Consider the following 26,333-nt stretch of genomic DNA (forward strand, 5'->3'; position numbering starts at 1 on the left):
TCGCTCTCGATTGTGATTACAAAAAAAAACGTATTGTAGGGAGAAAAAAAAGAGAAAAAAGCAGATATGAATTGCTAAGTTGTTCTCCGCAAGTCTAACTCCGTCGCTAGAGTCGAATTCAGCTGGTTAGATATTGAGTCAGCCCCAACAGTAGCAGTGTGCAAGCCAGTGAGGCATTAAAAAGCCTTTAATATGATAATGGATGGAACGTCAGCCAGCGCACCGAGTAATGATGCCTCAGCTCCCTGGAGAAGAGAGCCAGAGATGAGGTGAAAAAGGCAAGAGATGTGGAGAGGGATGAAAAGAAAGAAAGAGGTGGAGGCGAGTGACGGAGCAGAGATGAAGTTAGAAACACGCAGTGCTCAAAGGTCATGAAATATTAAAGGACAGGGGGCAAGTCGGGGACAGCCTATGATGCATCTTCAAGGGCGATGTGGTTACAGGCGATCATCTCTCCCCCCCCCCCCCCCCCCCCCCCCCCCCCCCCCCCCGAGTTCAGAGGTTGTGATTGGGCCGCCCTGGCAGCGAGATTGGATTTCCACACAGTCTAGTCTTTTTACTCCAAATGTCACAAGCGGAGAGCGCTGAATGCAAATTGGCGTAAAGTAATTGGGCACGTGCCAGCGTGCCAGCCCAATTTGTAAGGCAAAAAAAAAGTCGCGATCACAGACGGGATAATTTGATTCTCAGTGGAAGATGACGTTTTTTTACACAGAATTACCAACAGAAATGTCGGTGCGATGAAGGCAGGCGTCACTCTTTGTTAGCGTTGCCACATTTGAGAGATTGCTTGTGTTGTACATCTGTTAAAACTCGTTTCATTTACAATCTGTTCAAAATTGAAAACAAAATTCTGCAATCATCAACATGTCAGTCGTGAGATACTCAAATCAATGTGTGTTTTGTCTTTTTTTTTTTTTTGCATGTAATCTTTTCAAGAAACATTCAAGCTTTTTTTTTTTTATGTTGAATTGTTAGTGAGCACATTCACTTATGATAGATATATTTTGCTAAACCTGAGAATGTTCAAATGTCCGAGTTGAAGACCGTAAAGGGATAGTTTGAATGCTATGAAGTAGGGTTTTATGAGGTACTTATCCACAGTCAATGTATTATCGACAGTAGCACCAGCACAGAAGCAATGTGGTGCTGTGGACGGGGGTTAGCAGCAAAACAAATTTTAGCCACCTAAAAGAAACGGCCACCAAAAATAACATCAGTTTAAGTCAAAGCTATAGTTAGAATATTCTCGCTGGTTTCCCTTATCGTCGGGCAGCTATACAGTCCATGTTTCCGACGGGGAACTGAAGCCGTTATCTATGCTCTCGCCAAAGCCACCAGACTTCATTGACAGAAACAGTCATTTTACCTCGCAGAACAAAAGAGTCGCTGTTTTACTTCTTCGTTTGTTTGTGGTATTGTGTGACTTTGGTTAGTTTGGATTTACCAAAGTCACACAATAACACAAACAAACAAAGTGATCCAGGCAACGTTAAACCAGCAACTCCCGTGTTCTGCGAGATGAAATTACTGCTTTCTTTTTCGATAGTCTGGTGGTTTTGGTGAGAGCATAGATGGATAAACAGCTTATGTTCCTCATGGGAAAGGGCTGTCTGACGGCAAGGTAAACCTGCAAAAACATTCTAAATATAGGGTGCACTTAAACTGATGTTGGTTTTTTTTTTTTTTTTTTTTACGTTGAGCCTTTATTTTAGGTGTCTAAAAACTATTTTGCTGCTGCCGCCCCCCCCCCCCCATCCACAGCACCACATTGCTTTGCTTCTGTGCGGTAACTTCTGTCTTGGTATTACACTGACTTTGGATAAGTCATACAACCCCACTTCAAAACATCCAAACTGTCCCTTTAACGTCTGTATATGATGTAGTCGCACAATTCTGTTTTAGGTTTGAAAGAAAGTTTTGTTCCTCTCTTCCAGGACGTTGACGTCGACAGTCAGTCCTACACCATGACCGGGCTGAAGAAGAACACGGAGTACAGCTTCCGTGTGGTGGCCAACAACAAGCACGGCCCAGGCGTCTCCACTGACGACATCGTCGTTCGCACGTTGTCCGACGGTCAGTTGGTTAATGAGGAGACGTCCTACAGAGAGCGCTTCTAGTTTATTATGTCCTTATTCCTTTATACACCACTGTACGTGTGAAACATGTCATGGATTTATATAAAAAAAAGTCTGTAACTTTGCGGTAGATTAGCGTAAAGTGGTTAACCTGCAGATTATTTTATTTTTGGTCTATAAAATGTCAGAATATAGAATATCAACATTTTCCAGAGGCCAAGGTGATGATATCAAAGATAAATGTCATAAAACCTCATTATTCAGCAGCAAAACTCACAAATTACTGGCTGGATTTCTGACATTTAATCGTAATAGTTTCCAATTACATTTTTGCCGATCAACTAATAATTGTATCAGCTAACCTACTCTATTTTTCTGTGTGTTGTTTTACACTGAAGTTATTGTTTTCTTTTGTCTCACAGTACCAAGTGCTCCTCCTCAAAACCTCACCGTGGAGGTCCAGAACTCAAAGGTGAGACATTTTGCAGGAGTTTTCTGTTTTTCACAACTTACCTGTTTGGTTCAGTTAAAACAAACCGTTTAGTACGGTTCATTTGAGCTGCTGTGAAATCTGTCAATCGAACCCCGGTGCAGACCGAACAACCAAACACAGACTGCTAGAAAAAGTGGGTCTTGATCCGCCTCTTGGTTTATGTCTCAAAAGTCAGTGTGAACAGGATGCAACAATTCCTCTTCCTTCCTTTTGGTCCTGGACCAAATGAACCAAACTACAGGTGCGAAAGCATCCTTATCGAGGATTTAAAGTAAAAGCGTTCACGGTTGTTGCGCACACTTCCACTCACACAACAGTTGAACATATACAGCGCGTAGCCTGCAGGCCAGAACGCCGTTGTTTCTCTGTGCGATTAGCTCTCATAGCCCCGGCTGGTTAAGAGGGGGTGTGAACCCTCATCGATCGTCTCGTCGGCAGGAGACTCGCCTGTCAGAAGGTTTTATCCTCGGTATCCCTCTCCATCTGCACAGTATTAAGAAAAGAATCCGCCTCGATCTAAATGGATACGGAAACAATATTTGGAGATGTAGGCAAACTAAATGTAATACTTGACTCGGAACTGTTCGATTTGCAACCGAATGAGCCCAGTTAACATAGCTGTATAGGCGTCTTTTGACAAATCAGTGCTCATCGAGACGCTATGTTCCCGTTGGTTTCCATCTCTATAGAATGAATTCACGCTAGATTTGTGTGAAGGTGAGATTTTGTTTATCTAGATTGAATCTTCTCCGCGATTACTGGATCAGATTTCTCACAGCCCAAGCAGACAACTCCTGGTGTCTCGCACTCTTTTTAAGTGTCATTGTTGAATCGGATCTATTATAGTTGAACATAGTGTAGTTCTTGTGTGACGCCTCTGATTAGATGAGGCTGCTGAGGAGGCTGCAGGCTTCACAGCAGGTTCCTGATTGAAACAGGAAGTCTCTGCTGCCTGTCTCTTTTAGCCATTTGATCTTCAAACAGAGAGCTGTAGGCCTGTTTATTGTATATTTCCACCCGAGTGATGGATTCAATTTGACCAAAAAAAAAAAGAAGAAAAAAAAGTGTTTCTCACTCATGACATGTGAGACAGAACGTGCAAACAGAGAGCAGCAAAGAGAAGAAGATAGGGAAAACCTCGGGCTGCTTGCATTGACTACAAACGCAGCAGCCAGCGCTTTTAGCCCTTTGCTGGTCGATGCAGATCCCAAGTGAGAGAGAACTGTCAAAGCAAACTAGGGGGGGGGGGGGGAACCTGGTAGACAATCCTATCACACACTCCCAGCTTGAGGGAGAACTGGCCACCCATGCTGAGGGATAGTCGGCTGAGAATTGTGGAGAGAAAACACTCACGCTAATGCTGAGAGTGAAATGAAGAGGAGACGCTCTGTGGAAAGCACAGGAGTTGTAGTAGAATAGCTTTTTTTTTTTTTGAATGGACAGCGTACATGCAGGTGTCCCCCCCCAATTACACCGGGACAGACCCCATCTAAAGCTGTGAAACAAACATCTGGCGTCCTTTGTTCCTAAGAGTTATTGAAATTAATCATCTGTTATTTTTCTTTCTTGGCATTGTGTTAAATTCTGAATGTAAACTGTCATACCATTACGTCAGTAATTATGGTTGAAGTATATAGATACAAAGCATTTATACAATAAGCTGTTGGATACGCCCAGCCAAATGGAGCTCAGGGGGGAGGGAACTAATTAACATGCATTTCACACTCTCCTCTTTGGGCCTTGTCAAACAGAACCGCACATCTTTTACCTGCAAGGCGACCTGAAAATCATGTTGTTGTGATCTTATTTCGCGCCTTCTTTTCCCCACGTTTGGCAGCTTTTCACAGTGATTTTCCAAAAGTCAATTAAACAGGTTTTCATGATTAGGGGGAAGAAGAGAGAAATGACGAGTTGGGACCGATAGTGTAATAAGAAAAATGGAATAATTGAACACACTTAACACAAATTTAATTTGCGCAATTCCCTTGACTTGGCTGGGGAGGAACCCGTGTGTGTGTGTGTGTGTGTGTGTGTGTGTGTGTGTGTGTGTGTGTGTGTGTGTGTGTGTGTGTGTGTGTGTGTGTGTGTGTGTGTGTGTGTGTGTGTGTGTGTGTGTGTGTGTGTGCGTGCGCCCCCTACATGTATCCAGGCTTTTGTGCATCAGTGTGACAGTGGGGAAGCGTTAATTAACTCTTCTCCCACGCTGGGATACCCCCCACCTATCTCTTTAAACACACACGCATACACACACATACACACACACTCAGATGCATAAATCCCGGCGCAGCGTCGGCCCGCCGGCCAACAGTCCCGCATTCATCACTCTGCCTCAGAGCCCCTGCAGGTTTAACCTGACCACGTGCACGCCCCTCTCATCGGGACACCTCCTTCTGTTATTCACGTGTTTATTTCCTCCTAATGCGTCAACCTGCACTGCGTCACCGATGCTCAGAGGGGTGTTTGTTTTAGCGGGACCCTCCCGTTTGCACTACTGTCAGAAGGAGTGGGGAGGGGCAGGTGAGACGGTGTTGAATCTGGCTAACAGAACAGTAACCCTGCAGTGACGTTAACACAAACACGCATGCCAAGGAAGGTGTGTGTGTGGGAAGGTGTGAATATAACTCCTAAGCTGTGAAGTCACCTTCACAGCTGCAGGCCCAAAACCAAACGGTTCCACATGTGTTAAACATAGGTTTTTTTTTGTTTTTTTATTGTTTAATCCACCCTAACTTCTTCCTCCCTCAGAGCATCATGCTCCGGTGGCAGCCCCCGCCCCTTAACGGCCAGAATGGGGAGATCACCAGCTACAAGATCCGATACCGGAAAGGATCCCGGAGGAGTGAAGCAGCCGAGACCACCGCAGGCACCCAGCTTTTCAAGCTCATCGACGGTAATGGGCTCTGAAGTTTTTGTCCTCCATTGCAGTTTTTTTGAGAACGACTTCCCTGCGATCCCCGGCAAGTGGGTGTGAATGCGGTGCTTTTATCACTGCACTTCACATCCAGTTCGTGCAGAGATGGGCGGCCTACCTGAAATACAGTTAAAATGCATCTCAACAGTTGTGGTCAAATGTGAAATTGCCGCTCATATTTGTTTTTTTGTCTGTGCCCACACTTGTGTTTGGAGCGCTCCACTCGGTTCACTGAGGGTGTGTTTTGTGTAAACAGGGCCATCCAAATAATTTCACTGGGAGTGATTTGTGCCCTTGACTGAAAGCATAGCTTGTCTACAGCACTGTTGTATTCAAATCTAAAGACTTTCTCCAACTCGTCTGTGATACATTTCCATAGAACATGACGTTAAAATGGCGGCTCCAGAATGAAGACTCTTGCATTTTGATCTTAGGGACTACCAAATCCCTGTGTTCCCTTTTTGATGCTTTATATAGGTCCTTCATCAAAACTTTCATGCCATCAGACTCCATTTTATCTCCGCTGTATGCATCTGAGATGCCGTCGGCTAGGTCTGACACGCTGCGATATTTGAAATCCTGATCTTGAAACTGAAGATATGTCGGAATTGCTGTTTGGTGTTTGTCTGCAAGTTTGTTTATCTAGTCAACATCTGCATTTCATCTGAGCACTTTGAGATGGAGTTACATCTCTTACTGTACCCCAACGCTACCAACAAAATATGCACAATATCACCAGAGACGCACAGCAATGCTGATTAATATTGGATGTTGTCTCAGCAACTTTCAAGTGGCCCGGCCTCACGCTGTGTGCTGCATCAAAGAGAATATACACTTAAAAGTTGATTTTTTATTTTTTTTTGGAGAACTTTCTTGGGGGGGGGGGGGAAACAGAGGGGTGTTTGTTGGTTCAAATGCGTTTAGAGCGAGATGTTGTAGCCTTGGAGGCACAGAGAGTTAGGCAGTCTTCAGAAGCTGCCCCCCCAAGGGTGGCCCAGAATAGTGGGTACAGAGAGAAAAGACTACAGGATTAGCGTGTAGCGTGCAAATGGGACAATATGACGATGATGAAAAATGTTACAGCAAATTAATACGCCAACACATCATTTGTCAGCAGGCGTTCCCCTCTTTTGTGAATACCAAAGCTGGCAGCCAGCGGTGGAACGGCTCTTTCTGAATTCTGGCTGAAAGTAGAAAAAAAAATCCAGACTCCCAAATATATTTCTTCTACTTTCTTTCGCCGCTTAGTGTTCCTTTTTACACACTTTTCTTTCTAAAGCTTCTTAACGGAAAACACATCTTTACTCGCCAAAACATATTAACGAGAGGTGGAAAATATATCTCAATCACTTCCATGATATTGAGTGGAAAAAGAAAAAAAGTTCAATGCACCACAGGAACCTTAACTTGATTCTTCCCCTGGCAGGCTTATAGATTTCCTCTTTAAATTGTGCTTTAAAAGTATCGGGCATCTGTTAAAATTATTTCTGCTTTCAAAAATATTTACTGTGTCTGCAACTCGAAACCCCGACTGACCAGCCAAGTGTGGAGCACCAGTAAATTAGGGAATAAAGTCCGGTTTTAGAAAGACACGGAGAAGTTTTATTGCTGCTCGAACTACAGTTCAGCCACGGCTCAGTCTAAATACCCGTGCTTTGAATCTGACCCGTGTGTACGTGTTGCCTTTCCAGCTCTGGAGCGTGGGACAGAGTACTCCTTCCGGGTGTCGGCCATGACGGTGAACGGCACTGGACCGGCCACCGAGTGGACCGCGGCAGAGACGTTCGAGAGCGACCTGGATGGTAAAAAAAACAGCTGCTTTACTCGGTCCAGACGGACTAAAACAGCTTTCGAGTGATCAGCCTTTTTCAGCATTTAATTGACTGAAGCGAAGTTTGAACTTTTCCTGTGTTTTCCTTCACCAGAATCACGTGTACCGGACCAGCCCAGCTCCCTTCATGTCCGGCCGCTGGTCAACAGCATCGTGGTGAGCTGGACGCCGCCAGAGAACCAGGACATCGTGGTGCGCGGTTACACCATCGGCTACGGCATCGGCAGTCCCCACGCTCAGACCATCAAAGTGGACTACAAGCAGCGCTACTACACCATCGAGAACCTCGGTAGGAACCGACCACTGGTGTTCATTCTGTAGTGGTACTTTCTTTTTAACTGAGATATTGATTTGATTTCTCAGATAATAACAACATAATTACATTGAAGAATCAAAGCTGATTCGTCAAATGGCACCATTGATGAGACCGTGGGGACGAATGAGCCTCGGCCCAAAATATCAGCATTTAAAACACTACAATGATTGCCCTGCAAGAAATACAACTGACTGGTTCTTTGACATTTTAATTAGAAATGAGCAAATACACACACACACACACACACACACACACACACACGCACACAATACGAAGCAATTTGTGTGCCTCATAGTGAGTAGTTACAGAATTAATGAGATCTTCTCCGCCGCACGCCTGAGCCGCTAATTATACAGATTGGCCTAATGGGGACACAATAATTAAAGGTCAAAAATGTTTAAATAAAACAAATTTGTTTTGGTGATTTTAATACTTGCTGCCGTCAAAGCAAATGAAACATGATGCAAAGCGTTCTGCTGGGTCCTACTATTGCATAAATCCCATTTTTCTGAGAGAAACTGACTCAAATTTTTGTCAGCACTGACTTCATGAATTTTAGATGCAACAATTTTTTTAATGAAACTCAAGAATTCACTGTTGTGATGGATCAGATTTCAGTAATAACCGGTTATTTCTCTCTTTTGAAAAGCAAGACGCAGATTACAGGCAAATTACAGATTTTGTAACCTAGGTCGTTTTCTGTTTATTAATTGTACAATTACTCGCCAACAATAATACGACAGCAATCAAAGAGGGCTGGAAGTGGAGAATGAGTTCAACGATAATCTTAGGAAATGGAGCGATTTGTGGGTAGAAATGTGGCAAAATATCTTTGTATGCATAATTGAAGCCTTCATTACAATCACACTTAGAGGAATCATTGTATTTGAATGTTCATTCTGGCCAATATCGCAATTAAGAGTCAAGAGTCTCGAGAGTTTTGGCTTGATTAGATGGTTGGATAGCTAATTTATCTCGCTCTTCCTGTGTCCCTCACCACGCTCTCTCTCTCTCTCTCTCTCTCTCTCTCTCTCTCTCTCTCTCTCAGACCCCAGCTCCCACTATGTGATCACCCTGAAGGCCTTCAATAACGTGGGTGAGGGGATTCCCGTGTACGAGAGCGCCATCACCAGACCACAGTCCGGTACGAACTCCACACATCCGCACTGAAATCAGCTTCTCGGTTACCTGGAAACCCGATCTCTCTTACATTTTGATACAATGCCAATGGTGTCAGCTTGAATCACACTGCTCATACACAACAGAAGCCGCATACAGTATTATGGGATGTACTCGCACTGTATGGCTGACATTTATCTTTGCTCTCTCTATAACGTGAGATCAATATCAGGCAGAATGTGCCTCGACTGTCGGCTCCAAATTACCAAAGAGATAACTGGTCATCGGGGCGTCTCACTGCTCTCATTAACTCTCTCCTTAATGGCTCCCGGCGTACTTGAGTCTCTTTTTAATCAAATGTTCAAAACCCTCATATTTTGCCTGTAGATTACCAGTCGTCCCCAGTTGTCAGAAAGATTCACATATGTTGATGGAACAGATATCCAATCACAAAGAGCGGACAGAAATATTATTGGAGAACGTTCTGCATACAGAAGAGTCGTTTTGTGCTCGTCCAGTCCCACATTTACGGCAGGTGCAGGATAGTAAAGGAGGTTTTTAGTCTCCACAGAGGTCTCCTCTCTTCGGAAACATACGGAGCTGGTGATTAAAACCGTTAAAGGCTCTGAATAAAGCAGTTTTACGTTTAAAAACTCGAAACAGGACGACCCGGGAGGGGGCTGCAGTTAACGTTCGCCCAGCTTGTTTCTCTGATAACTTAAGATCCAGACGTCAGATGATTCAAATCTTTCATGCGGTTAAAAATGACCAAGATCTAAACGGTGTATCATTAAAATGTGGCTTGAAACTGGATAAAAAGTCAATTTCTAACCCCTTTTGGCAGAGCGCACACTGATGCTTGGCCAAAGAGGATATGACGCCATTGACAGGCGACCAAATGACCCGTTAGTTTGATTAAAATTCCAGATTTCTCCGGGTTTGAAAGTTGTTGAAGACATTTTGTTGCATCAGTACACAACGCAACAAAACGTATAACATGGGGTTTTTTTTTATATCAATTGTCTGTAAAACTGCAATTGGACTGTACTCTGTCGCCTTTGATTTTATCTTTGCATATCTGCGTGTATTAAAACGAAGCGGCTTCGTTATAATAATACAGACAATCCAGTTTGGCTGCAGCCCGACAACCTATAATTCTTTAAGCCTCTCGGATCGCAAGTCGTATGTGATCTGAGACAATTAGAAGTAGAACTTAAGTCTCTATCCAACGCGTTTGACGCATGATCTTAAAAGTGTGAGAACAGTGCCAGTTAGACGGCATGCTGGCTGAGCTCACACAGTTTATGTGACAGTGTCAGAAGACAACCAGCCCATGCACCCTGGGGTGTCCCAGAATGTGGTCTGTACCCGCCTCCTCTCCCACCCAGCCTCCCACCTCCGCGCTCAGCCTTGATCACTCCACTTTGTCTCCATTGCACCGCCAAGCTTGAGAGGGGTGGGATGCTGGATGACATGAATCACGTCAACATGCTTCGAAGTGTGTGTGTGTGTGGGGGGGGGGGAGTCTTAGTGTGCACACACACACACACACCCGGAACACTGTCATACTGTACACTTCTCTCTATGAAGCTCTCTCTTCCTCACACACACACACACACACACACACACACACACACACACACACACAGACCCCCTGTGGTGTTCTTGGCAACCCTTCGTCAGATCCAAACGTTTCCTCTCAAAGCAGAACCAAAGCCCACCACCATCGTCTGCTGCTGAATCCTCTGGGGCGCGTTCCCTTCCTGCCAGTGTGTTCAAGTCGGAATTAAAAAGACGAGCTGACCTACATAGCACTTTTACTTTTGGAAAAAAAAAAAAAACAACAAAAAAAAAAAAGACTGGGGGAGAAACTTGGTGAACTTAGGTTGAGAGAGTGCTAGGTTGAATATGTTCTAATAGCATGACGTCTTAACTGAAGAGCGAGAAATGAGGGATCGCACCCACATCTGGAGCAAAACGTTACGAGGGCCAGTCGGCCTCTTTCCTGCAGTGGATTCGACTGTTTACCGCCGGAGACTGCTGCAGAGAAATGCAGCTTGCATCCCACTCCAAAACCCTCAGTGCCTCTCCACAACCACATGAATGCTTAGATCTCCATTGTGCACACACACACACACACACACACACACACACACACACACACACTCTGACACCCTGACACTCTGACTCAGTCTTGGGAATATAATGAGGGCGGCTCCGTACAAAGAGGTGTCAAATGGAGCGAGGCGGAGAGGAGAGGACCAACAAGTGGTCGCGGAGAAGAGTCATCGTGGGTGACTGACCAAAGCTTCGCCTTCCATCACACCTAAACCAAAGACAGAGCAGCGGAACCGGCGGTCGCGAGGCCATCTTGAATCGTTTTATCCTTCAGTATGTCGACCAGAAGCTGCTTGTTTGAGCCCCTCTCTCCCTCACACACACACACACACACACACACACACACACACACACACACACACACACACACACACACACACACACACACACATACACATACGCACACTGGGTTTTATGGGGTGTAATGAGCAGGCACCTTCCACACAAACACACACACACTGTTAACACACACATATACACACTCGGTCTTACAGAAACAGCAGGTTGTCGTTACGCAACATACTAAATACCATTTGTCAAATTCAAGTGCTGGACTGCACTTTGTTTGGGGCCTTTTAAAGGTGAATGCCACTAGATTTCAAAATGAATTCTCTACTTGCTCGCTGAATTGATGGATATGATGATATATATAGTGAGAAGATAGGAATTTGTCAACCATCAGAGATTGTTTAGCTCCTTCCATCTCTGTCTCAGAAAAAAAAAAGAATGTATTTGATGTAAATCTCTACTAGATTTACTAGCCTGAAGTGGTATTTTACTTGCCCTACATAGACTAAACAAGAATATGAAAATAAAGTTTAAAAGGATATTTTAGTAGTTTAAACATGCACAGCGGTAAATATAACAAACATAATATGAATGTAAAGAAAGGACAGTATTATGCTACATTGTTGGCTACTAATTAAAACATGCAAACAATAACACAGTTATTAAAAACCAAACTGAATAGGATTATGATTGTGATTATAGCTCCCACAATAAGATGCCCGTCATTTTCTAGTAGTGATTCAAACAGGAACCTTTCACCACAAGGTTGTCACCGAACGCCTTTGAGCCCGTGAACAGAAGCAGCACACACACACACACACACACACACACACACACACACACACACACACACACACCACAGCCACCACGTGTCCGTGACCCTCTTCCCCGCCTGCAGGCTTACTTAAATCCTCTGTATTTTTTTTCTGTAGCATTCAAGGACACAACGCAGCTTTTTTTGACGTTACTCTGCATAGAGGCAAATGTTCCGGTGCATTCAGTGTCCTTCTGTTTATCCACTTTGCGTTGAAGTGTTGTGAAAAGCTCCGTGATGTAAACGAAACGCATTTCAGTGTTGCCTGTCTCTGAAAAGAGTTGGCTGTAGGATTGTGGGTATCTGCTTTCAGCCTAGCTTTCCATTTACTGTAATCTGTTCTTATGAATAGAGTATCTTTTTCTCTCTGTCTCTCTCTGTAGTCCTACACTAGCTATTGATAGAACACCACATACTGTACACTTCTATATAGCAACCAAGTCTGTAGATTTGTCTTGTTGTAGAGGTCTGTGTCTGTTTTTCTAATAGATTCTTCTCTCTCTTTCTCTTCACCCTTCCCAATCCCATCCTTGTTGCCTTCATCTTTTTTTTTTTTCCCCTCCCTCCCATTTTAACTCATTAACCTTATTTTCTCCCGTTCGTTCCCTCCCCGCATCCTGTTTTCGACTCCACTGTCTGATCCGCCACGCTTCTCCTTATGTTTTAATTTTGGTCATTTTAATTTTGTGTGTGCATGCATGCGGGGTGTCCTGCCTGACGTGCAGACCCCATAGACCCCGATGTTGACCTGTACGAACTCTTCCATGCTCCATACACCCCAGTACCAGACCCCTCCCCCATGATGCCGCCCGTGGGCGTTCAGGCCTCCGTGCTGAGCCACGACACCATCAAGGTGACCTGGGCCGACAACTCGCTGCCCAAGAACCAAAAGATCACAGATAACCGGTTCTACACGGTTCGCTGGAAGACCAACATCCCTGCCAACACCAAAGTGAAGGTAAGAGATTCTTGTTCCTGGTTGTGGATGCGCTCGACCTGACAGAACGCATCGGCCGCTTGCTCGAATGGATGGCGGCAGATATACAATATAATGTTTTCACATAGACATCGTTTGTATGTGGTCTTTTATTAATGATCTACTCAATAGTAGCAGGATTGTAATTCTCCCTCCATAAAGCAGGCTCCTATGACAACCCGCCTGCGGACGCCTCAGTAAAACGAATCAATCGCCCTCATGTTTTATGAGCGTACGGCAGGTAGTCAGCCTTTCGGCAAGTGCAGACCAGATTTCATTTGTGTTGTACCCCAAAGATATGACGCTAAATAATGCCGTGACATCACCTGTTCTCAGCCCCTTTTTGATTTTGTATGTCTTTGTTCAGCAAGAAGATTTCTTAAAAGTTATTGGATTCAAACGGCCTCGTTCTGAAAGTCTGGCTGTTAATTTAATCGAGGAGGATTTATACAAAGAATGGGGCTCCAGTTTAATTTTTTAGACTGCCTCTCCTTTATCTGGTTTAGCTCAGTACTTTTAAGCTCAACAAAAACTTGCTTACAATTTGATGTAATTCAGTTTAGTACCATTTCAGTCCGATTCAACTTTTGGTGATACTCCTTCATTTAATACAGTACGATTTCTGTGCATTTCACCGCTGTGGGACTCTGTGCTTCCCTTCACGCCGCACACACTTACCAGAGAGATGTTTAGACGTGCGAGAATGAAAAAGTATTGTCATAAGATGATATATAATAAAGTATTCCCTCAGCAGCTCCCAAGTACAGGGGCAGCATGATGCTGGTGGTCTATTTTCATCCAACCTTCAAAGCACCACAGAGAGAAGTAGTCGCTCTGTTCTAAACTGGGGGCTTTTCAGCGCAAGTCTTCCTCTCAACGTGGTTTTAGGTCGAGTAAGAGATGGCTCACAGGGTCAACAGAACTTAATCAACTTCTTATATTCGCAAGATATTAAGAAGACTTGTATTGTAGCCAATCATGATGATATAGGCCGAATGAAATTGTCTTTGCTCTGAGCTGTTAAAGGTTGTCTGACTGTACGACTCATCTGTAGATATACTGGTTTAATTAAACTCTAAAGGCCTCGCTACGGTCTATTATGTTGAAGCTTTTTTTTTTTTTTTTTTAGTGACTGTTACAGTAGAAGGGCTGCAACTCAGGATTATTTTTTATTATCTATTAAAGTTATGTTCCTTAAGATTTCTGTCCTGGTTGATTTGGCTAACATCCACGGTAACAGCGGTTTAATACCGAAGCGAACACTTTTTGAGAAATCCAACAGAAGAGAAGCATCTTGTTGAATGTTGTTGCCTGCTTTCATGCTGCATCCTCTTTGAGTAGTTTCAAATAACCTGAATATATATATATATTTGGTCATTCATTGATGACATTTTTGTAAATTTCAGAAACTCGTGAAAAATGGAAGTAGCAATTTCCCACAAGGTCTTCAAATTGCTTGGTTTTTTTTCTGACCAACAGTCCAAATGCATTCAATTTACAATGAGATAGAACAAACTGAGCGTAGATCCTTCTGTTTGAGGAGAAGTCATGAGCATGAGCGTTATGGATTAAATAGAGTTAATATTTGTAGGGAGTCACAGAGAGCCGAGGCTGAAACAAGGTGTTTGAGATTCAGCTTCTTATTCTTCACTTGCAGCTCAATTACGATGATTACATACTTCCAAATACTAGATCTGTGTGTGTGTGTGTGTGTGTGTGTGTGTGTGTGTGTGTGTGTGTGTGTACTGGTACATCTATCTTTGTGAGGACCAGTTTGAGGTTTAGAGCTTCAGAGTGAGGACATTTTTGGCCTGGTTGAGAGTTCAGACTTGGTTTTAAGGTTTAGGTTAGAACCAGGTTCTGGTTCTGGTTGAGTTAAGGGAATGCATGATGTCAGTGAACGTGTGTTCATGGCTACATGCATGAATGCAAACCTGTGACCGAGGAGAGCTCCGATAAAGGCCTACGTAACGCTTGCTGATAAATTATTCAGCAAGGACAAGATAAACTGAGAACCAGAAAAAGAGTCAGTAGATCTGACAGTGCATTCTCCAAGACACACATACACACACACACACACACACACACACACACACACACACACACACACACACAGACTCAGCAGTCAAGTATTGCTGCTTGATGCTTAAATTAGTTTGATTCTCTCACTGTGACGGTAATTAAAGAGTTCCACAGGCTCATTATGTTTCTGTCCCATTAACCAAATTCAATACGTTAACAAGTCTACTAGGTCTTTTTTCATCAGTGGATTCTTCTCTCTGGTCTGAGTCTGATTACATCCTGTATATGTTGCAAGCATATCTTGAAGCCAGTTTCACCAGCAGCGATGCCGTCACCTTAATGCCGCTGTTCATCACGTCCTCTCTCTCTCTCTCTCTCTCTCTCTCTCGCTCTCTCTCTCTCTCTCTCTCTCTCTCTCTCGCTCTCTCTCTCTCTCTCTCTCTCTCTCTCTCTCTGCTCTCGGAGCGAGTCTAGCCAGACTAGCTTGTACATTATTGAAGAGACGACTGCTCTCAAGCTGGCAGCGCGTTTCTCAAGAACAGAGTGTTTTCTTTTCCTATCCCACTGCCCTCTGTTTGACAGCCCCCACCGGAGAACTGCACTTTTGTCGAAGCACGCAACGTTATAGATAGGGCTGTTAGAGACCGGCGAACCTGACTCGCTGCTGCTGCAACCCGGAGCAAAACCCGCCAGCTCAGGCCAGCTAGTAGCCAGATAAATGGTGATGCACCTGAGGAAGCTGTTCATGATGGTAATCTGCTGTATTTTGGTTTCACAGCTTATTTATAATGACCACGCTTGTCTTTGTGTGGCACTATATTAAACACCAAACATGACTGAGCAACGCAAAAATGTAAAAGGTTCTGGTTCCACTCAGTGGTGTGTGTGTGTGTGTGTGTGTGTGTGTGTGTGTGTGTGTGTGTGTGTGTGTGTGTGTGTGTGTGTGTGTGTGTGTGTGTAATGTATCCTAAACTCTGCACAGCAATCAGAGTAGCGATTGTGCAATCCGTGAACCCATCTGCTGTCGGTCTGATGACAGGCAGGCCTCTGGGGTCAAGTGGATGTATTTCCAAGACTTCCTTTTCCGTGCGCTGCTCGTTGTTTATCGGCCGATTTGCAACTTGAGATGCGAGACTGGAGTTGGAGTTGACGACGCGTACGACCGGATTGTTTTCACAAGTTGCCAGTTTACAAGTTTTAAACTAAATATCTAAATCATTGTCAGATGTTAGCCGGTGAGTTCCCAGATTGCATTTGTCACGATTACTCTGACTGACAGAGCTCTCCTGATGCCGAGATCTTCTCCCGTTGCCTTCAGATTCTACATATGAATGCAGAATCTGTTTGTGTTAATGATCAATCTATTAGTCTATTTAGAGAAAAGATGTATGGCAATTGTTTTAGTAAAGAGATAACCCTGATGATTTTTCAATTAAGTGTCCAACAGTCACTTATGATGAGTTTGTCCATTCAGAAAGACATGGAAGATTTGCAGTGGATATTTTTCACAATTTTCTGACTTTTTATCAACTAAAAAAATTAATCGAATAATCAAGAAAAGATATTATTGATTGTAAAAATACTCATTAGTTTACAATAAGTGTATTCTTGTGCCTGGCAAAATGACTCCCTGGAGACTTCACCATCGCTCAGTGGATTCAATCTGCCCTCAAATAGACTGAATTCTTGTTTATTGAGAGTGTTGTTGCGTGTTTGCCTGTTCCTCCACAGATGGCCAACACCACTAGCCTGAACCACATGGTGACCGGTCTGAAGCCCAACACACTCTACGAGTTCTCCGTCATGGTGACCAAAGGGCGCCGCACCAGCACATGGAGCATGACTGCACAGGGCACCACCTTTGAGACCAGTAGGAGCAAACACACACACACACACACACACACACACACACACACACACACACACACACACAAATAAGCATGCAGAAACACACAAAATGGACACCATCACATAGACATAAACCAACATGTCCAGTGTAACGAGCCCCTGTCTGGCTAGGAGTAACATTTTACTTTTTGCAGCCCAAATGGAAGGAGAGGACACACCCGTGGAAAGTCAAGCTGTCACTGCACTTTATAATATAATCTATATAAAGACGAAGGTATTTATCAATAGATCTCAAACTAACTGCAAGTGAAATTGAGGAAAACGTGCAGCAAATTTTAGTGATTGGCGAATATAATTTGAACACTGCTCTGCTGTTCACTGAAAGCAACTCTGACTAACCCTGCTTCAATGCGAAATACGCAAATGGACAAATCATGAATCAATAATAATCATAAGAATGCAAAAACAGTTTTGAGTTAAAAGCAAATTATTTGTTCACGTGTTTCTCTTGATTTGCAGACCGTTGGCCAGGTGTCTCAGCCTGAGGAGCAAACCAAGACCTGACTCTTTTATGGGTTCAAGCTCATAAAACAAAATACATTTTGTTTTGGTTCCTCGTTCTTATCCGGATTTATTATTTCATTACTGCTAAACTTCATGTTACCTTTTTGCGTGACACAGTATCTGAGGGATGACAGTGAATGATTACTGTCTCCCCTGAGTCCGCTGCATCTAAATTGCATAAATTGAGTGTATTGGTGTTAAAATGACTCTTGAGGGCTTTTATATCCATCGGCCATTCTGTATTAAAAATACTCTGTTCAATCCCCCGAGTATTTGTTTAGATTCGGGCAGTGCTGCGAACTCGTACTGCAGATACTAAAGTGTCAGAGCCCATACCTCATTTTAAGTTGTAACTGCTGAGCTAAAAGTTGCTTGACAATAAACCGTGCATTAAAAACGAAACCATATTTCCTTTGAAACGGCCTCTTTATATTTGAGATTTATTGGACTTTTAAAAAAAAAAAAATCAAGTTGCTTTTTATAAGAGGTGAGGAGAACAGACATTTTTTATTATTATTATTTCTGCCCAGCCAGGGGTTTGTTTCACAAGTGTACAAGTGGATTTTATCTACAAAGTCATAAACACACACACACACACACACACACACACACACACACACACACACACACACACACACACACACACACATCTAAACATTTAAAAGTCCTAAACTTCAGGTCATCAGTTTTGAGGGCAGTAGAAGCACTAACAATATATACACACAACACATAGATGCATTAAATGCACATTCAGTATCAAAAAATGTGTGCTAAGCTACACATGCAAACACACACACACACAGTTTACTCATACCGTGTAGTGAAAGTTACTAAAGTTGAATTTGTAACTATACTAAATGTTGTGCCATCTTTACCTTTTTATCTGGACTTATCAACAACACGACGAATGTCCTGTCTCAATCACCTCTTACCCCCACAGTTCCCAGCTCCTCCCCGAAAGACGTGACCGTGGTCAGCAAAGAGAACAAACCTCGCACCATAATAGTCAACTGGCAGCCTCCCTCTGAGGCCAACGGAAAGATCACCGGTGAGTCTGAAAGTCTCTCTTGTGTGTTACATATGTTGAGGTCTCACCGATGAATCTAGATTTAGGTTCAACCTCTCTAGCAATGAAAGAATCTGGTGTTTATGGAGTGTAGAAAGTCAGATTTCTGACCTCTTTTCCTCTTCTATTTTTTCTCTCCACAAGACATTGACTAATGAAATCACATTTAGGTGGAGAAGTGATCCAAGCGAAAAGATTCTCTATTTAAAATGTACAAAGAAAATGTATTGTCCTTGCATTTATCAGCCGTTTTATGCAGAAGTGCTCAGAAAAGAGATGTTATGCATTGAATTATATTAATAAACAGTGCGGTACATGACCTTGATTTTGCAGTTTGACTTGGAAGAAGTAGCACAAAAACATTGTGGTTGTTTTCTTAAAGGAACAGTTCACCACAAAATCTGACATCCTGTAGTGCTATTTATCATTCTAGACCTTTTGTGGTGTGAGTTGCAGAGTGTTGGAGAGATCGGCCGTAGAGATGTCTGCCTTCTCTTCAATATTTTGGGACTATATGATACTCGGCAAAAAAAATAAATACATTTGAAAAAGTCAACATGAATGTCTCTTTCAAGAAATCATCTCAAGATAATCCACAGACCTTGTTGTAAGAAGTTTCATGTAGGAACTGTGGGTAAAGGTAAATAGTTTGGGGTGAACTGTCCCTTTAACGTATTTGCCTCTCTCTCTTTCAATCCCTCCCTGTTGTAGGTTATATCATCTACTACAGTACTGATGTAAACGCCGAGGTCCACGACTGGGTTATTGAACCAGTGGTGGGCAACCGCCTGACCCACCAGATCCAGGAGCTGACGCTGGACACCACCTACTACTTCAAGATCCAGGCCCGAAACTCAAAGGGCATGGGCCCCATGTCTGAGGCCGTGCATTTCCGCACTCCAAAGAGTAAGTTAGGAAAACCAGTGGGACGAAAACACGCTAAGGACAAGTGGTACAAAGAAACTGCGTTCACCGCTTTGCCCCGTTTAAAAATGATTTTATACGTAAAAGTTTAGAATCCCAGAGGAACTTAAAGAGCTGTTGTTCTTTCTCTGGTGTTGGTGGAAGCATAGAAGAGCTAAAAGGAGAGAGAATGAGTATTGGATTTATATTAGTCAGGTGGCCAACAGCACGACTCCAAATAAATCTTGATTTTGCTCCGTGTTTGCTGAAACGTAATGCATAAGAGGTTCATTAGCAGTGATTCAGACCAGGAGCATTACAACTAGGTTGGCGAGGGCGTGTTTTTTAAGGCAGTGTTTCTGGGGGCCATCGCGAACCAATTCACAACAGGCCTCATCTCTAAATCATGGGAAGAGCGAATGGGTGCGTAAATAAACGTTAATGACCATTTTAACATCAACTTGTATGTAAACCAGTCGTTTTAAATACATGTACATTTAATAAATCACAGCGTTACATGTTACATACTTTATAAATGAGACCAAATAATTGGATTCAGGCAGAGTTAGAAGGCGGTCTCATTCTTTTCCTCTCATCAGTTAATCAAATGTTCACTAGCCTTTCATGTTCGATTCAATGTTACTACAGGAGGCTGCAATTATCAGAACAAAAGGAACATTCAGGCTCCCTCGTGTGTCTCATAGGCGAATTGCAGATTTAAGCGCAAAACAAAAGACTGTGGAAGAAATTCAGCTAATTTATTTGGCAACTGTAATAACATCTCCTGCGATCCACCAGTGGGTCCCGACCCAGTCTTTGGTTATGACTGGTTTGAGACACTGGTGAGACCCTGAAACGCAATCCAGGAAATCCAGCTGGAGTAATAGATTTAATGCGTTTAGAGGTTTTATCAGATGCCAAAACACTGCACAACAGACAGGACTTTTACAGCCCTAAAGAGTCATCACAGCGGTATTAATCTTTCAAATCTTTCATCGCGAGGAAAACAGTTGAAATACACGCTTCACATTACAAAGTAATCCACCAGGAATGTGTGCTTCTGCGGATGCGATTGACCAACGCAGCGCTTTGCCGCATGACGTCCTGCCTTAAATACATTTCCTAGACAAGTTCTCCTGACGAAGTTGTTGTGAGAGTCTCTTTAGAGCTGAGACGGAGATGTTTCCCAAAAGCCTTGTCGATTGTTTGGGGACGACTGAATCACTGCAAAGTCTGGTCAGCAAATTTGCATCCAACTCTAAATGTAACAAGTTTAGTTTTTTATATGAATGTTTTTGACAGAACTGCATTCTTTTTTGGGCCATTTTTACTCGTGGGACACAAATTATTCTCTTGAAATGTGTTTAGGATGTGTGTGTAGGATCATTTTTGTATCTTTACATAGTTGCTTTGCTCTTAATGTCTCCTTGCCTGTGTCTGTAGTTTCACTGTTTGGTTCTCATTCTTCTAGTTTTTGCCTCTTTCCTCCTCCTCACAATCCCCCTCTCTCGCTTTATTTCTGCCTCCCACGCGGCTCTTTTCAGCTAACCTGTTTTTTGCTTTTTATTGTCTCTCCCTCCCTGCTCTCCTTTGGCCTGTTAAGCTGAGTCCTCTGACAAAATGGCTAATGACCAAGGTAAACTCCCCCTCTACACTTTCTCTTTCACTTGCTGACTCTGCAGATTACCGTCTTCTGGGCTGATGAAATCTTGGCCTGCATGTCCGGCAAAATCTATTCGTGCTTGTAGAAATGTTCAGATTGTTGTGTATCCCGTGAATGTTAGACAGCGGCTTAAATGTGACGGTAGAAAAGGCCATGAAAACACTTGCGGAAAGTTTCAGTAAAACATTTTTTTCCGTTTTGAATCAGCCTCAAATCTTCCACCGAAACCGGGACCTTCAGGCAACCAACATCCACAGGACCCCAGAACTCCAGTTGGTAAGATTTTCCTCTCACCCGCCGCCTTAAACAGATCCTCAGCTATCATGCCGTCAGCGACGACAAGAACCAAAATCATTATGCGATTGTGTCTCTTTTCTCTTTTGAAATCTGCAATTTTCAATTTGTGTCCTTATTCTTGCTGTAGTTAGGTGTCTTTTTGAAGAGGTATTTAATAATGTATCTAGTCTAATCAAGTCTTTCTCCTCTCGAGGTAAATCAGGGGTGGGAGGCAACAGCGAAGGTCACATCCTGGTCATTGTCATCATCATCTCAGTGGGAGCCTTCACCATCATTGTGGTGGTGGTCGGGGCCTTCCTGTGCACACGGCGCACCACGTCCCACCAGAAAAAGTAAGAGGCTGAGTCACACTTCCTGGTCCTCCTTTTTGTTTTCGCAGTTCTCCGTGTTCTTTCTAAACATCTCTTTGTTCTCTCCTGCAGAAAGCGAGCGGCCTCAAAGTCCTCAAACGGCTCCCACAAATACAAGGGGAACTCCAAAGACCTGAAGCCGCCGGATCTTTGGATTCACCACGAGAGGCTGGAACTGAAACCCATGGACAAGTCGCCAGATCCCAACCCGGTCATGACGGAAACGCCCATCCCCCGCAGCTCGCAGGACATCACGCCGGCTGATAGCGGCCTGGATAGCAACCCCCACCTGCAGCAGCGGCGCAACTCCTACCGTGGTCAGTCTCGCCCGAGGGCGGAAGACTTCAAATTGAATGTTACGGGAAAGAGATCAAAGTGAAATGTCACCTTCGCTGCTTGAGCTTACATGCATAATAACACAGAGCAAACTTCTAGAGTTTGGTTGGCAGACAGGAAAAGTACATTTTGGGAGCTTGACTAAGAAAACAGTTTTTTTTTTTCAGGTAGGAAATGTGTCAATACTGCCAGGGTTTCTTCTAGGAGCGTCGGAGATATTGTGGTGTTTTCTTATTTGTTTCACTTTTTGTGTTTGCCGTTGTGATTATCATGCACAAAACATTTCACGCTTGTCATACATAATACATATCACTTACGTCATCACGGCAGTGCTGCCAGCACCCGCTGCCGATGCTACAACTTTCAGCGCCTGCAGTAAATCCACTCGATTTAATCGGTTCATAGCTTGAGAATGCTGAGTGTGATGATGATATTTAGAAATGCAATTTAAAAAAACAAAAAACAATGATATAAAACTAAGAAACACAGAGTAGCGGCTCTTTCTGATTGGCTGGTTTCCACCGCACCTTTTAGGCCACGAGTCAGAGGACAGCATGTCGACACTAGCAGGCCGACGAGGGATGAGGCCTAAAATGATGATGCCTTTTGACGCTCAGCCGCCTCAGCGTAAGTGTGTGTGTGTGTGTGTGTGTGTGTGTGTGTGTGAGTGAGTGTGTGTGTGTGACTGATAATGATCAGATAACCGATCGGGAGCAATCAGTTTGGAAAGTTTTTACATAAAATGTGTTAGAGCAAGAAGATTTTTTAACAAATTACCAATTTTCAAATAATTGTCTAATCAAGGGAAAAAATCCATATCATGCTTCTCCAAAAATATTCATTTTTATGTGACAGAGTGACAGACAGAGAATATTCAAGTGTGTTTACTCCAGGAAACTGCATGTGTGTCTCGTCAGCAATACCTCCACGTCCCTCATCGTTACTACAGCTGGTTAAACATCTCGTCCTGTGTTTGTGTATCCATGTCCATTTTCCATTCACAGCTGTGATTAGTGCTCATCCCATCCATTCCCTTGATAACCATCACCACCATTATCACATGGGCAGCCTGGCGTCGCCGACACGCAGCTACCTCTACCACCAGGGCAGCGGGCACCCACGCCCGCACGCCTGCTCCTCCCCCGTCTCCCATCTAGACAGGGTGGACTCCACAGGTGAGACACTACTGCCACCTGCTGGACAGCAGGAGACGCACAGAGGAGGACGGTCGCAGCAGCTCATGTTCATTCATTTGATTTATCGGTTGCTCGTTCATTCGCATGCAGCTGCCATCTTGTGGCTTTATGTTTTATTTTTTCCGAAGTGTTACTAACCCCTCTTCTCTGACCTCCCTGCCTTCTGATTCGCTCTCTTCCTCTCACCTGAACTTTGACCAAAGTAAACAAAACGTTACCAGCTGGAATGATCTCAACTGTTTGCAGTCTGTTGTTGAGTTACAGCTGAAGGCTCAACTTTGAAATGTTCAGTTGGCAAAAGATGTGGATTATTCATTTTGATTGACATTTTGTTTCTGCTAAAGTAAACAAAGAGTAAAAAATACTAACAGCTGCAGCTTGATAAATGTGAAGATTTGCCTGCTTTTTAAATTGAGTTTTATAACATTGTGATATTTTACTTGCGTTTGGCTAGTTATTACACAAAGTATGGAGTTTTGATTAAATAAGTGATAGATATTTGTCAATATTTTTTTACATCTTAAGGAAGTATTTTCGATTGTTGAGGGAGAAAGGACTTTGCATTTCCTAAATTGAGGAAAGAGTAACAGTGATGGTGGTTATTCATTTCTGCTAAGCTAGTTTGAGAAAGATATAATCATAATGTTATCAATCATAATATAGTTAGCATGCATTGCTGGGCTCCAACTCATTTTTATTATTAAATCTGCTGGGTATTTTTTCGGTCAATCGTTTGGCCTGTCAGCTGGTGTATTGATATTCAACTATTAATGTTCGGCTTTGTTACTTGGAAAAATGACTTGATTATCTATTTTGTTGGTGGATTAATCGACTTATTGTTTCTGCTCGAGTGCATTGTACTCTTGTTGCAAAAAGTGTAAGAAACCTGTAAAAAGAGAGGAAAGTTTCCAACGTCAGAAATATTAACATTATCACCTGTAATTCAGCCCACTAGTCCTTTCACTGAGTGTGTCTGTATGAAGACGGTTGCTGCTCCCTGGGAGAGTCAAAGTTGTAAACCCATCTACCCCCCCTCCCCCCTTCCCTCCTCCAGAGTCGGTGAGGAATACCCCGAGTTCGGAGCCCCTCCCTCCAGCCACCGCCTCCTCCCAGGCCTCCTGCCCCTCGGAGATCATGGCCGACCCCGAGGGCAGCTACCACGGCTCCACCACCACCGAGGAGGAGCCCAGCTACTCCAGCAACCTGCCCCCCCACCGCTCGGCCCACCCGCATGCCCACGCCCACCCGCTCAAGAGCTTCGGCGTGCCGGCGATCCCAACCACCAGCCATCCGACGTACGAGTCGCCTGCCCTGCCCAGCACCCCCCTGCTCGCTCAGACCGGTAAGCAGAAACACACACACACACACACACACACACACACACACACACACAGTTAGACCAGACTACAAGACCAACAGAGATTCAATTGTTTGCATTTCATTCAAAATATATTTTTATCTGCATCAAGAATGTTATACTTGCTTCAGATGATTTGTAATTGTCTATTGATCCAGATATTTTAAAGAAAAAGTTGTAATTAAAAGTAGAACCATTACAAAGTTTAACAATAAGTAAATACTGTGATATTGGTAATCTCAACAAATACAAATGACGTGTCACATTAAGCAACTTTGTGTGTATATGTGTGTGTGTATGTGTATGTGTCACCCAGTGCGGCTCATTGATGTTTTTAATAGTGTTTGGACAACAAAGGAGCTCTGTAGCACAGGAGAATGTATCAGACATTGAATGCACCTACAATACTTGTTGATCATTTCATTGTTCGTTTTCATGGGATTTAGTAGATAAAACTTGTGGGAACAAATCAAACATAGTTTGAAAAATCTCTCCGAGATGAAAACGTATTCACATTACGGGACAATGTGACGGATAAATGGGGTCCGGTTGAGAAAAACAGCAGACAGGGACTCGATGTATTCACTCTCCATTTCACCGTCATTTGTTGCCTTCACTGACTGTTGTGCGTTTGTCACGTTCAGGGGTTCCTACTCACCCCCATGTTGTTAAAACAGCCTCTATCGGAACACTAGGAAGGACACGAACACCGATGGTCGTCACCGTGCCAACCGTTGACGTGCCGGAGACCAGCAAGATGCTGGAAGACGTCGACAGCGTGAGTACAGCGCCCCCCACTGGCTGCTTGTAGCCATGCAGTGAATATCTGAAGTTGTTATTCTTGTCTTTTAAAATGATACCAATCACACAATCACGCTCCTTCCAAATCCATGTTTTCTTTGGGCACTGGATTATACAGTTACTTTCCACTGGACATTGGTTTTAACCACATTTTCTGTATGTTCTTTCTCTCTTTTTTTTATTCTTTCCAACTTCAATCTCACCATTTCTTTGTGGCGTTGTCGGCTGGCTTTTGATCAACTCGTTTAACTTCTGACACCCGATCTTTACAAAACCCATAAACGGAATGATTTATTGTTTTTTACCATTCAAACTCTTCTCCTAACCCTTGATTGGCTGTGGACCATCTGTTGACATCGGCTTCTCTTTTGGATGTTTTGCTTTTGTCTGCTGCCGTTTTTTTGTTTTTGTTGTTTGCTGCGCTTCAGTCCCATTGACCCCCCCCCCCCCCCCCCCCCCCCCCCCCCCCCCCAGCTCGCCTCATCCCACCCATACGACTGCCCCATCCTCTGTTAAAGATCCCTGACTGACCCTCTCCTCCTCTCCTTTCCTCTCTTCTCCTCCCTCCCTCCTTCCAGGTGCTTGCCTCCCTCCCCCCCTGCCCCTCCCCCGCCCCTCGCAGTAACCCTGTTCCTCTCCCTCAGAGCTACGAGCCCGACGAGCTGACCGAGGAGATGGCCCACCTCGAGGGCCTCATGAAGGACCTGAACGCCATCACCACAGCGCCATGAGCATGCACACACACAGACACACACACAGACACACACACACACACACACACACACACACACACACACACACTCTCTCTCTCTGTCATCCACTCGTACACACAGAAAGACGGACACTCTAAAGTCAAACAAACACGCCCAAACATGAACCTTGGGAGCCAGAGGCTGGTGGACACAAAATGGCTTCTTGTGCCCAAGAAAAACTCTCACGTCCCCCCGCAGAGAAAGAAAAAAAAAAAAAAAAGCAAACAAACTCCA

General features: G+C 43.8%; 1 protein-coding gene across 1 annotated transcript in view; it reads left to right on the plus strand.

Moving 5' to 3' along the window:
- The window catches only part of neo1a (neogenin 1a), a 73,728-nt gene extending 47,395 nt beyond the window's left edge, over window positions 1–26,333 (plus strand). Inside the window, exons 10-28 of the mRNA XM_068730297.1 lie at window positions 1,938–2,076; window positions 2,501–2,550; window positions 5,317–5,461; window positions 7,174–7,284; window positions 7,408–7,602; window positions 8,678–8,773; window positions 12,694–12,926; window positions 16,698–16,836; window positions 18,319–18,426; window positions 19,156–19,350; window positions 20,951–20,983; window positions 21,218–21,286; window positions 21,501–21,639; window positions 21,730–21,974; window positions 22,528–22,620; window positions 22,998–23,168; window positions 24,244–24,531; window positions 25,191–25,324; window positions 25,926–26,333. Coding sequence (XP_068586398.1) covers window positions 1,938–2,076; window positions 2,501–2,550; window positions 5,317–5,461; window positions 7,174–7,284; window positions 7,408–7,602; window positions 8,678–8,773; window positions 12,694–12,926; window positions 16,698–16,836; window positions 18,319–18,426; window positions 19,156–19,350; window positions 20,951–20,983; window positions 21,218–21,286; window positions 21,501–21,639; window positions 21,730–21,974; window positions 22,528–22,620; window positions 22,998–23,168; window positions 24,244–24,531; window positions 25,191–25,324; window positions 25,926–26,078 — 2,736 coding nt within the window. The 3' untranslated portion in view covers window positions 26,079–26,333. The remainder of the gene's footprint in view (window positions 1–1,937; window positions 2,077–2,500; window positions 2,551–5,316; window positions 5,462–7,173; window positions 7,285–7,407; window positions 7,603–8,677; window positions 8,774–12,693; window positions 12,927–16,697; window positions 16,837–18,318; window positions 18,427–19,155; window positions 19,351–20,950; window positions 20,984–21,217; window positions 21,287–21,500; window positions 21,640–21,729; window positions 21,975–22,527; window positions 22,621–22,997; window positions 23,169–24,243; window positions 24,532–25,190; window positions 25,325–25,925) is intronic.

The sequence above is a fragment of the Cebidichthys violaceus genome, unplaced genomic scaffold, assembly GCF_023349555.1.
Source record: "Cebidichthys violaceus isolate CVI_PGR_0920_01 unplaced genomic scaffold, fCebVio1.0.p SCAF_5, whole genome shotgun sequence".
NCBI lineage: Eukaryota > Metazoa > Chordata > Actinopteri > Perciformes > Stichaeidae > Cebidichthys > Cebidichthys violaceus.